Below are 12,800 nucleotides of genomic sequence, written 5' to 3'. Positions count from 1 at the left end.
ATCCCAACCCTAACCACAACTGTAACCCCAACACACCCCTAACCCTATCCGTAACCCTAACCACAAGCCTAATCTTAACCCTATTTCCAACCCTAGCCCTAATTCCAACCCTAACTCTAATTCCAACCCTAACCCTAAGGCTATGTGCCCATGTTGCGGATTCGTGTGAGATTTTTCCGCACGATTTTTGAAAAATCTGCAGGTAAAAGGCACTGCGTTTTACCTGCAGATTTACAGCGGATTTCCAGTGTTTTTTTGTGCGGATTTCACCTGCAGATTCCTATTGAGGAACAGGTGTAAAACGATGCGGAATCCGCACAAAGAATTGACATGCTGCGGAAAATACAATGCAGTGTTTCCGCACAGAATTTTCCGCACCATGGGCACAGCGGATTTGGTTTTCCATAGGTGTACATGGTACTGTAAACCTGATGGAAAACTGCTACGAATTTGCAGTGGCCAATCCGCTGCGGATCCGTGGCCAATCCGCTGCGGATCTGCAGCCAAATCCGCACTGTGTGCACATGCCCTAACCCTACCCCTAACCCTACCCCTAACCCTACCCCTAGTTCTAACCCTAGTTCTAACCCTAACCCTAGTGGAAAAAGAAAAAAAAAAAATTCTTTTTTTTATTATTGTCCCTACCTATGGGGGTGATAAAGGGGGGGTCATTTACTATTTTTTTTATTTTGATCACTGTGATAGGTTTTATCATATTTTTTCACATCAGTGTTTCCAGCCATGGCCGATGATATTGCAGCATCGGCCATGGCTGGATTGTAATATTTCACCAGTTTTTTAGGTGAAATATTACAAATCGCTCTGATTGGCAGTTTCACTTTCAACAGCCAATCAGAGCGATCGTAGCCATGGGGGGGTGAAGCCACCCCCCCTGGGCTGAAGTACCACTCCCCCTGTCCCTGCAGATCGGGTGAAATTGGAGTTAACCCTTTCACCCGCTCTGCAGGGACGCGATCATTCCATGACGCCACATAGGCGTCATGGGTCGGATTGGCACAGGTTTTCATGACGCCTACGTGGCGTGATGGGTCGGGAAGGGGTTAATGCTCATCCTCCTATACCAAGACATGGCTAACACCTCACTACCAGAAACTCCCTCACAATAGATCACAATCAGGACACCTCACAATGGCTCTTCACACCTCACAATGGCTCACAATGGCTCTTCACACCTCACTACCAGGAACTCCCTCACAATAGATCACAATCAGGACACCTCACAATGGCTCTTCACACCTCACAATGGCTCACAATGGCTCTTCACACCTCACTACCAGGAACTCCCTCACAATAGATCACAAACAGGACACCTCACAATGGCTCTTCACACCTCACAATGGCTCTTCACACCTCACTAACCACACCCCTAAGCTCTTGGCTGTGAGATTACCTTACTTCCTGCTGGCCATGATTTTTCTGCACAAAAAACACAGCAAATAATGCTACATGCGTTTTTGCTGCGTTTTTTTTGCATCACCCATTCAAGTCAATGGGTGAAAAAACGCTGCAAAAACGCTGAAAGAAGTGACATGCCCTATGCCCTATGTCCAAAAAACGCAGCAAAGCAGAAAATACTGATCAAACAAAAACCCAATGTGTGTGCATGAGATTTCTGAAATCTCATAGGCTTTGCTGGTACTGTAAAAAGCAGCTGAAAATTAGCATTAAAAAACGCAGCAAAAATACACAGCAAAAAAGTCCTGTGTGAACGTACCCTTAAAGTAATGATGGCCACTCGTTTTTCTTTACTTAGCTGCGTTTTTCTTGCCATAATACAAATTCTAACAGTCTATTCAGTAGGACTATCAGCTGTGTATCCACTAGACTTCTGCTCAACACAATTGATGGTCCCAGCCCCATTTATAAGGCAAGAAATCCCACTTATTAAACCTGACAGGGCACACCTGTGAAGTGAAAACCATTTTCGGTGACTACCTCATGAAGCTCATCAAGAGAATGCCAAGACTGTGCAAAGCAGTCATCAAAGCAAAAGGTTGCTACTTTGAGGAACCTAGACTATAAGGGTATGTGTCCACGTTCAGGATTGCATCAGGATTTGGTCAGTATTTTCCATCAGTATTTGTAAGCCAAAACCAGGAGTGGGTGATAAATGCAGAAGTGGTGCATATGTTTTTATTATACTTTTCCTCTAATTGTTCCACTCCTGGTTTTGGCTTACAAATACTGATGAAAAATCCTGACCAAATCCTGATGCAATCCTGAACGTGGACACATACCCTAAGACATAATTTCAGTTGTTTCACACTTTTTTGTTAAGTATATAATTCCACATGTGTTAATTCATAGTTTTGATGCCTTCAGTGTGAATTTACAATTTTCATAGTCACGAAAATACAGAAAAATCTTTAAATGAGAAGGTGTGTCCAAACTTTTGGTCTGTACTGTATATATTTATATGAGCCATAGTTGAATATATCATTTATAATTTATATACCAGAGATGTCTTTTAGTGGCCCCTGTGTACGTATTGTATATGGATTTCTTGCCCTCCAACATCTAATTTGCCACCATTATTATGGGCTGTGCTCATATGTGGCAGAGGCGTTACAAAAGTCTCTGCCACGAAAAATCCATAACATACATGTGGAGGGGGTTGTTTTTGCATCATGTGCATAGATTTGTGAATTGTCTATAACTATACCTAACTGTTGTAGGACCATATTCAATGGATTTTGTCCTTGTTACTAGATGTTCTAACATAAGATTTTAACAGGTGCTGCTATTGAACTTACCTGTAAAGTGCTCTATAATAAAAACCTGTTTCTGTACTGGGCTTTCAATGAGACTTTTATGGACTATTATGCTGAAAATGACAGAGTTAAAGTAGGAACAACAGAGTAAGTACTTTTTTGTTATTTTAAATATGTTTTGTACACTTATAGTTCCTAAAACTTGCCAAATGTTTTCCCTTGCATTGTAGCCTTGAAATTAATGTAAAAATGAAAGGTAATAAAAAGTAATACAATCTTTAAATTAAAATAATTAATAAAAACGTATTGGTGTTTTCAGGAATAATCTGATGAACCTAGGGGTGCTGCTTTTTTGCAACATCATCCATTACTAAACTACAGCTCTCAGCTGCCAACAGCCACTGGAAATGTCTTGCCATTCTGCAAATAGTATTTTAGTAATCGTTATTGAGACTTATTTTGTAAAGTATTGAAATACACTTTTTTCATTTATAGTCATTGTGATTCCACGTGTAATTTATTCTATCTTCAGTTAAATTTCCCACCGCCCTACTATAAAATAGTAAGCTTTGTGGTGATGACTCCTATTTAAGGAGAACCTGTCAACATGAAAGCGCAGTCCAATCTGCTGGCACCATGTTACAGAGCAGAGGTAGTTGAGTAGATTGATATATAGTTTTGTAAAGATTCAGTATAATTTGTGATTTAGTCAGTTATACCTCTATTTTTCGGTCCAGTAGGCGGTCCTATCAGTGATTGACAGCTATCTCTGTATGCACACTTATACCAAGAAACCTGATAGGACCGCCTACTGAACCAAAAATCCCAGAAAGAGAAGGTGATTAAATGATTAATGCATAGGTTATACTGAATCTTTTGTCGCAAAATTAACTATCGATCTACTCGACTCCTCTTGCTCTATAACATGATGCCTACAGATTGGACTGCACTTTACTGATGACAGGTACCCTTTAAGCAAGGGCAACTGTGTATTGTGCCAGGATTTTAAGGATAATTGATTACTTATCACGTCATGTTTCCTTTCATGCCAACAACTTTTATCATCTTTGATATCTTATTCTTTAATTATTCTTACGTTTGGAATCTTCAGTTTGTCACATGTATAGAAAGTGATAAAATACTTTATTTTACCTTTAGTGAAATATCTACAGAAAATGAGACACAATATATAAAAACTATGAACTTTACAAAAGTTGTTGAAGAGGACTACAACAGACAATTTTACTGTCATGGCATTTCTTCAAAACTCAACATTTTTTTCTATGTTACGTTCAAAAGACCAGGTATGCATTGAGCTCTTTTTTTTTCACAAGTAAAATATATGGAGGAGTTAAGCAATCTCAGCATAAGGGGCTGGAAATCACCAGATTTCACAATATGATATTACATTATTAAGGGGGTTATCGTGGACTTTGGGTTGTTGTTCTTTCATACGGGGCTAAGAACTTACTGGCAGGTATTATAGTTGCTAACTTTATGCCTCTTCTGACCTGCGACGATCTCTCCCGGTCAGGACTGCCCTGCTCCCAGTGACGTCACGTCACCAGGGCAGCTCTTTCTTTTCAGGCTAGCCGCTAACAAGTGATTTCAGATGGACTTTTTAACTGTGAACTTCTGATGGCTTCTGCTACACATAGCAGGCCTTCAGCCCCGGTGTCTTCACCATTAGAAGTAATTTGGGGAGCAGGGATAGCTTAGGTTCCTCTAGCTTTATGGATAGGGAAGGAGCCCCTATCAATGGGATATGAAACTGCAGTCACGTGACAACTATAATGGGGAAATGATCCTTGTATCAAAGAAAGTAAGATAAGTCCCCCACTATAATATACTAGTGTTGTGAGGGAAATGTGATGATGATGTACCAAGTTTCTGTAAAAATAAATTTAAGGGGAAATTTTTGAAAAACATAACTAAAACTTGCTTCCTGTGTTTGCGTGGGTTTCCTCCGGTTTCCTCCCACACTCCAAAGACTTACTGATAGGGAATCTAGATTGTGAGTCCCAATGGGGACAGTGATGATAATGTATGTAAAGCGCTGTGGAATTGATGGCGCTATATAAGTGAGTAAAATATATAAAACAGGACGGTCATGACTTGCACCATATTATTATGTAGTTTACACACATTCCACCATAACTGACAGGGGTCATGGCTTTGAAATGACATGTGGCTTAGCAGGATGGGGTGTGGTTTAACACTGTTCTTCATAACATTTCTTATTTGTGTGGTAAAACTGTGAAATCCTCCTCCATCCCCTACTATTTTGACATTGTTTTTTTAGCGACATACATTGTATAATAAAAATGTACCTGACATTCTAATTCTCCAGGTCAGTGTGGTTATGGCAATACTAAATTTCTAATTTTTTTGTTTTTATTTTAGTGGTGAAAAAAAGTTGGAAATATATATTTTTTGTTGCCATTTTTCAATATAACATTCATTTTTACAACAATGGAGCTATATATGTTATTAATGATACCATTTTTGGATAGATCCAACACTTTGATCGCTTTTTAGTGCAGTATGTTATGGCATTGAGATTTCCTAAAGTCACATTCACTTTAAAACTCTGCATTTTTTTGTTTTGCACACTGAAAATATACAGCATCAAAAACTATCCCCACCTATTAGAGGCAGATAATACATCCATCATCTGCCAGGAATGGCGCAGGCTCAGCTTCTGATCTCTCTCCATAAACCCACTCCCAAGGTGGACTGTATATGTATAGAGGATTTTCTGACGTAGTTAGGATTAATAATAATAATAATAATAATAATAATAATTGCACAGTGCTTATAAATAGACCAATATATATTAAAAGCCAAGATATTGGTCTTTAAAGTGTGCATGTTTAGGATGTAATCTGAAGGTTCTTAGGCAATAATGGGTTAATTAAATAGAAATATATACAGCGTGCATATGTGTATATATATATATATATATATATATATATATATATATATATATATATATATATATATATATATATAGATATATATATGCACTCTATAACTTAGCCATTGCTAGTTTGATAATGTTTATGCAAACAAAATGTTTTTACTTTTCTAATTTCCTTCTGTATTCTTTGTTGATTGCAGATCCTAATTTCCAAGGATTCTTAATTGCATTTTTTGTGTCGCTGTTCTTTGTTATAGTTATAGCTATTATTGCTATAAGAATCTTTAAGGTTGACATTGTCCTTTGGTATCGAGGTTCCTGCTTTGCTAAAACAGATCAAAAAGGTATGTTTTATTTATCCGTACGAAACAGATTTTGTCTTCTAAAAATGTCCTCAGTCTAATTTTCCCATTAGGGCATATGGATGCAAGAGTGTCGAACACAAGGTGAGATCAGCGTGTCTTAGGCCGGTTTCACACGTCAGTGGCTCCGGTACGTGAGGTGACAGTTTCCTCACGTACCGGAGACACTGACACACGTAGACCCATAAAAATCAATGCATCTGTGCAGATGTCATTGATTTTTTGCGGACCGTGTCTCCGTGTGCCAAACACGGAGACATGTCAGTGTTCGTGGGAGCGCACGTTTTACACGGACCCAATAGAGTCAATGGGTCCGCGTAAAACACGCACCTCACACGGACATTCTCCGTCTGGGGTCCGTGTGCGTGCAGGAGACAGCGCTACAGTAAGCGCTGTCCCCCCCACATGGTGCTGAAGCCGGTATTCATATCTTCCCTGTAGCAGCGTTTGCTATAGAGAAAATATGAAGAATAGTGTTAAAAATAAAGATTTAGGTGTCCGCCGCCCTCCCACCCCTTGTGCGCCCCCCCGCTGGTCAGAAAATACTTATCTGGGTCCCCCGTCGGCTGTCGCTCCTTCCTGGTCTGGCCGCGCCTCCTACTGTATGCGGTCACGTGGGGCCGATCAATTACAATCATGAATAGTCGGCTCCGCCCCTATGGGAGGTGGAGCCACATATTCATGACTGTAAATGATCGGGCCCACGTGACCGCATGAAGGAGAAGCCGCGGCAAGACCAAGAAGGAGCGACAGCCGACGGGGGACCCGGGTAAGTATTTTCTGACCAGCGGGGGGGCGCACAGGGGGTGGGGGGGCGGCGGACACCTAAATCTTTATTTTTAACACTATTCTTCATATTTTCTCTGCAGCAAACGTTACTGCAGAGAGGATATGAATCGCAGCTTCAGCACCATGCAGAGTGGGTACCACACGCTCCGTGTGGTACCCACTCGCCATACGGGCGGCACACGTGTGCCGCAGGTATGGCCTCCGTGAGTTCCCAGGCACACGGACACGGATAACTCCGGTACCGATTTATTCCGGTACCGGAATTATCTGGACGTGTGGGACAGCCCTCACATGGACAGCTACAACATTCCCGTGCTGCCTGCACACATTCCTCTTCTGCCTGTCCACATTCCCCTTCTGCCTGTCCACAATCCCCTGCTGCCTGCACACAATCCCCTTCTGGCTGCACACATTCCCCTGCTGCCTGCACACATTCCCCTTCTGCCTTCATACATTTCCCTGCTGCCTGCACACATTCCCCTGCTGCCTGTCCACATTCCCCTGCTGCCTGTCCACATTCCCCTTCTGCCTGTCCATATTCCCCTTCTGGCTGCACACATTTCCCTGCTGCCTCCACACATTCCCCTTCTGGCTGCACTCATTCCCCTGCTGCCTTCACACATTCCCCTTCAACATGTCCACATTCCCCTACTTCCTGCACACAATCCCCTGCTGCCTGCCCACATTCCTGTGCTGCCTGCACACAATCCCCTGCTGCCTGCACACAATCCCCTTCTGGCTGCACACATTCCCCTGCTGCCTGCACACATTCCCCTGCTGCCTGTCCACATTCCCCTTCTGCCTGCACACATTCCCCTTCTGGCTGCAAACAATCCCCTGCTGGCTGCACACATTCCCCTGCTGCCTGCACACATTCCCCTGCTGCCTGTCCACATTCCCCTTCTGCCTGCACACATTCCCCTTCTGGCTGCAAACAATCCCCTGCAGCCTGCACACATTCCCCTTGTGGCTGCAAACAACCTCCTGCTGCCTGCACACATTCCCCTTCTGGGTGCACACAAACCCCTACTGCCTGCACACATTCCCCTTGTGGCTGCACACAATCCCCTGCTGCCTGCACACATTCCCCTTCTGGCTGCACACATTCCCCTTGTGACTACACACAATCCCCTGCTGCCTGCACACATTCCCCTCGTGGCTGCACACAATCCCCTGCTGCCTGCACACATTCCCCTCGTGGCTGCACACAATCCCCTGCTGCCTGCACACATTCCGCTTTTGGCAGCACACAGTCCTCTGCTGCCTGCACACATTCCCCTGCTGCCTGCACACATTCCCCTGCTGTCTGCACACATTCCCCTGCTGCCTGCACACATTCTCCTTCTGGCTGCACACAATCCCCTGCTGCCTGCAAAAATTCTCATTCTGGCTGCACACAATCCCCTGCTGCCTGCACACATTCGTCTCTTGCCTGCATAAATTTCCCTGCTGCCTTCACACATTCCCCTGCTGCCTGCACACATTCCCCTGCTGCCTGCACACATTCCCCTGCTGCCTGCACACATTACGCTGTGACTGCACACATTAGCCTCTGTTGCCTGCACACATTCCCCTGCTGCCTGCACACATTCCCCTGCTGCCTGCACACATTCCCCTGCTGCCTGCACACAATCCCCAGCTGCCTGTACACATTCCCCTGCTGCCTGCACACAATCCCCAGCTGCCTGCACACAATCCCCAGCTGCCTGTACACATTCCCCTGCTGCCTGCACACAATCCCCAGCTGCCTGCACACATTCCCCTTCTGTCTGCACACAATCCCCTGCTTCCTTGCACTGGGTGCTCTGCGGGAGGCAGGAGCCGGAAGGGGAGGGTCTGGCTCAGACTGGAGGTGGTTAGGACCAGTCTCTGCCAGACTGGAAAACTCTAGTTGGTGAGTGAGCAGCTCCTCTAGAATCATGAGAGAGCTGCTCACATGACTGTGTGTGTACCTGGGACACCATCCAGAATGCTGACAGAGAGTATATTAAAAATGGTCAGAATTCTGCAGCCTAGGTACACACACAAATTATAGTTAAAGCCAGGAAAACCCCTTTAAGTACAAACATCCACTCATCAGCTTTGCCACAAGTACATTTAATATTACAATTATCTAGTATTTGCTTTGTCTTCAAGGACATACAGTAGCTATGGTATCTGAGGCCAATGTAAAGAACATTATACAAGATACTGTTTTGCTTCCTGACTATTCAGATTATAAAGCAAGCAAAAGGTTATATCAACGTATTTGAAGGGATTTGTATCAAGCTCATCTATACAGTTGTGCTCAAAGGTTTACAGTCCCCAGGCAGAATTTTTGCTTTCTTGACCGTTTTTCAGAAAGAATTGTCAACGAATCTACGGGAAAAGGTAGTTGAACTGTATAAAACAGGAAAGGGATGCAAAAAAATATCCAAGGAATTGATAATGCCAGTCAGCAGCGTTCAAACTGTGATTAACAAATGGAAAATCAGGGGCTCTGTAAAACCAAAACCACGGTCAGGTAGACCAACAAAAATGTTGTCCATAACTGCCAGGAAAATTGTTCGGGATGCAAAGAAAAACCCACAAATAACATCAGCTGAAATACAGGACTCTCTGAAAACTAGAGGTGTGGCTGTTTCAAGATGCACAATAAGGATGCACTTGAAGAAAAATGGGCTACATGGTCAAGTCACCAGAAGAAGACATTACTGCGCAAATGCCACAAAGTATCTCACCTACAATACGCAAAACAGCACAGAGACGAGCCTCAAAACTTCTGGAACAAGGTAATTTGGAGTGATGAGACCAAAATTAAACTTTTTGGTCACAACCATAAACGTTACATTTGGAGAGAGGTCAACAAGGCCTGTGATGAAAGTAACACCATTCCTACTGTAATGCATGGTGGTGGATCACTGATGTTTTTGGGATGTGTGAGCTACAAAGGCACAGGAAACTTGTTGAAAGTTGAAGGTAAGATGAATGCAGTACGTTATCAGTATTTACTGGAGGCAAATTTGCACTCATCAGCCCAGAAGCTGCATATGGGACGTATGTGGACATTCCAAAATGACAACGATCCAAAACACAAGGCCAAGTCGACCTGTCATTGGCTACAGCAGAACAAAGTGAAGGTTCTGGAGTGGCCATCTCAGTCTCCTGACCTCCATATCATTGAGCCACTCTGGGGAGATCTCAAGCACGCAGTTCATGCTAGGCAGCCAATGAATTTACAGGAACTGGAGGCTTTTTGCCAAGAACAGTGGGCAGCTTTACCATCTGAGAAAATAAAGAACCTCATCCACAACTACCACAAAAGACTTCAAGCTGTCATTGATGTTAGAGGGGGCAATAGACGTTATTAAGAAATGGGGTATGTGAACTTCTGATCAGGGTCATTTAGATGTTTTGGGTTGTTATTATGATTTAAAAAGAGAAAACACAGTAGTTTGACAATAAATGGCTTCACCCAACCACTAACCATGAAGTGGAGAGAAAGTTGTGGTGTTATCATTCATATTCTCTGAAAAAGGCCAAGAAAGGAATAATTCTGCCGGGGTATGAAAACTTTTGAGCACAACTGTAGGTAAATTTGCAAAGTGCTTGTAAAAACAAGAAACTTTTCAATTTACTTCTTATTAACCCTAATGTTCTGTTCGGGTCATAGTGACCCGAACAGACTTTTTGCGGCCCTGTAGATTTTTTTCTGTAAGTCTATAAAACTTGAGACTCCTTGACTTTTCCTCATTTGGGGGGACCTACCTATGAGTATTTTTTTTTTTTTTTTTTTCGTTTACTTTTTGCTACACGCAAAAAGTTACACTTGTTGTGTTCGGGTCATAGTGACCCGACATCGTTTTTTCCAGCTGTGAGGCCATATTTTCAGTGAAATAAAGGAGTTATAACCTCAGTTGGGTCTATTTATTGCATCTACTATTGTATATCAATTGATTTATTTCCTAAATTATTTCAATGGGGTCGTACACGCGCTCTACCGGGGGTATGCATTGAGATATGCGCACCATAAAAATGGCTTTATTTTGATTATTTTTGGTGCGCAGTCTATTCTAAAATGTAGAGTGCATCCGGAGAGATCACTAGGTGTGCACTACACGTGTATATTATGCGCAGAACGGACTGCTCAGAACGCGCTGTCTAAGACATTGTTTTTTTGTAATAAAATATGTGTAGTTTTCTATTTCCGTTTTGCTCATTGATCTGTTTTTTTCAGAATAAAAACAAACAAAAAAAAAGATTTCTAGTTCATTTTTTTTTTTTTTACTACCAAACATGTTCACAAACAGTCTAGTAAGCAAAAAGTATATAAAAAAATGGAGTTAGAGTGTCTAAAATCAAGGTTTAATAAGCCGGGTCATAGTGACCCGGAACACTACAAGTGTATAGTAAATGCGAACAAAACAGCAGGGTTCACAATGTTCTCTGTTCTCAAGAATGGAGCGATTTTTAATTTTGTAGTGTAAGGTTTGATACCTAGGCCTAGGTTACCGGCCACTCAGCAGTCTCAGCCTGGCCGGTTACCTAGACAAGAAGCGTGCCTACTCGTGCCACACTGAAAATGTCCTAATTGCTCGATCCGATCAGCTTCAATGCCACTGTGCTTCTTGCATGCTGCAAAGGCAAAGCGACCTCTATTAGCAGCATGGGGGAGTGTGCAGTTCGCACCAGTGGTGCAACAATGCTGCTGGTCAGAATTGTCAATCTACAGGAGTGCGCTGCCCACCGGCAATGCAGGAGGCACAGGGCCAGGATTGGTGCTTTTCTGAAGATTAATCTTGATAAAAAACCCTTTTTATATTATATTTGTGACTGAAACCCTTTCAAGTTCCCAGCGTCAAGAGACATTTTGGACTTGGGTGTGTTTTAGCTGAGGTCTTATTGCCAAATATCATTTTTGTAACGAAGGAATACATATCTTAGAAATTACAGTCAGATGTTTGCAGTCAAATCAAAGGTGCATGGCAATGTCTAGCAATTATGTAGACCCTACATTATGTATACATCTTAATATTTTTTGTTTAGCTGTTTCAGATTTATGATGCTTAGACAATCAATTGATAATTATCTCAGTTTTTGCAGTCATATTCGACTTGCAGAAATGCACAGGACTCCTATATCCCAGTCTAATAGTTTTGTTCCTATCAATCTTAACACAGATGCAGATGGGAAACAGTATGATGCTTACATAATATACCCCAAAAATTCCACCAAAACGAACTCATGTGAAATGGACATATTTGTACTGAAAGTGCTGCCGGAAGTTCTGGAGAAACAATGTTCTTATCGTTTGTTCATAATTGGACGGGATGATTTACCAGGCCAAGGCAAGTATTTCCACAGCGTATGTGCCTATAATGCTCATGAACAGGTACAACAAAAGCAAAAATTCCATGAAAGACAGAGGCCGCGACCAATGAATATCTGTGACAGAAAGACAGACAGACAGACAGAAGGACAGACAGAAAGACGGAAGTACCCCTTAGACAATTATATAGTAGTTGTAATCTCTTTCTCGTCACAGATTGTCTGTCTGTCTGTCTGTCTGTCTCTCTCTGGAAAGTCACACAAGGGCAGTCATGATAAAAACAGAGGCATAAGAACTGTCACAATTATGTGCATGTACTCTATCCTATAGGAGATAAACCCTGAAGATGGGTTGATGGGTATCAAATCAGTTTAAAAAATTATGGAGGAAAAAGTGGCAGCCTGCGCGAGAGGAAAAATATGTAGTAATATTGTAGTCAAAACTTTAGTGGGAAAAAACGTATGACTATAAATATATTCACCAGAATGGTTACCGGTCTGCAAACCATGTACTATGAGGAACGGTTACAGGATTTGGGAATGCTTAGCTTGCAAAAAAGAAGACCGAGAGGAGACTTAATATCTGTCCACAAATATCTCAAGGGCTGTCACATTGTAGAAGGATCATCTTTATTCTCATTTGCACAAGGAAAGACTAGAAGCAATGGGATGAAACTGAATGGGAGGAGA

At 42.4% G+C, this 12,800-nt stretch overlaps 1 protein-coding gene across 3 annotated transcripts in view; it reads left to right on the top strand.

The window, feature by feature from the left end:
- Positions 1 to 12,800, top strand: part of LOC143816366 (interleukin-1 receptor type 1-like) — a 104,007-nt gene that overhangs the window by 79,708 nt on the left and 11,499 nt on the right. For all 3 annotated transcript variants that reach the window (XM_077296621.1, XM_077296622.1, XM_077296623.1), the window contains 4 exons: positions 2,756 to 2,879; positions 3,891 to 4,036; positions 5,853 to 5,996; positions 11,963 to 12,130. In XM_077296621.1, coding sequence (XP_077152736.1) covers positions 2,756 to 2,879; positions 3,891 to 4,036; positions 5,853 to 5,996; positions 11,963 to 12,130 — 582 coding nt within the window. The remainder of the gene's footprint in view (positions 1 to 2,755; positions 2,880 to 3,890; positions 4,037 to 5,852; positions 5,997 to 11,962; positions 12,131 to 12,800) is intronic.

Source organism: Ranitomeya variabilis, chromosome 3 (genome assembly GCF_051348905.1).
Source record: "Ranitomeya variabilis isolate aRanVar5 chromosome 3, aRanVar5.hap1, whole genome shotgun sequence".
Lineage (NCBI taxonomy): Eukaryota > Metazoa > Chordata > Amphibia > Anura > Dendrobatidae > Ranitomeya > Ranitomeya variabilis.
The sequence above is the reverse complement of the archived record's forward strand: the minus strand, read 5'-3'. Positions and strand labels throughout refer to the sequence as shown.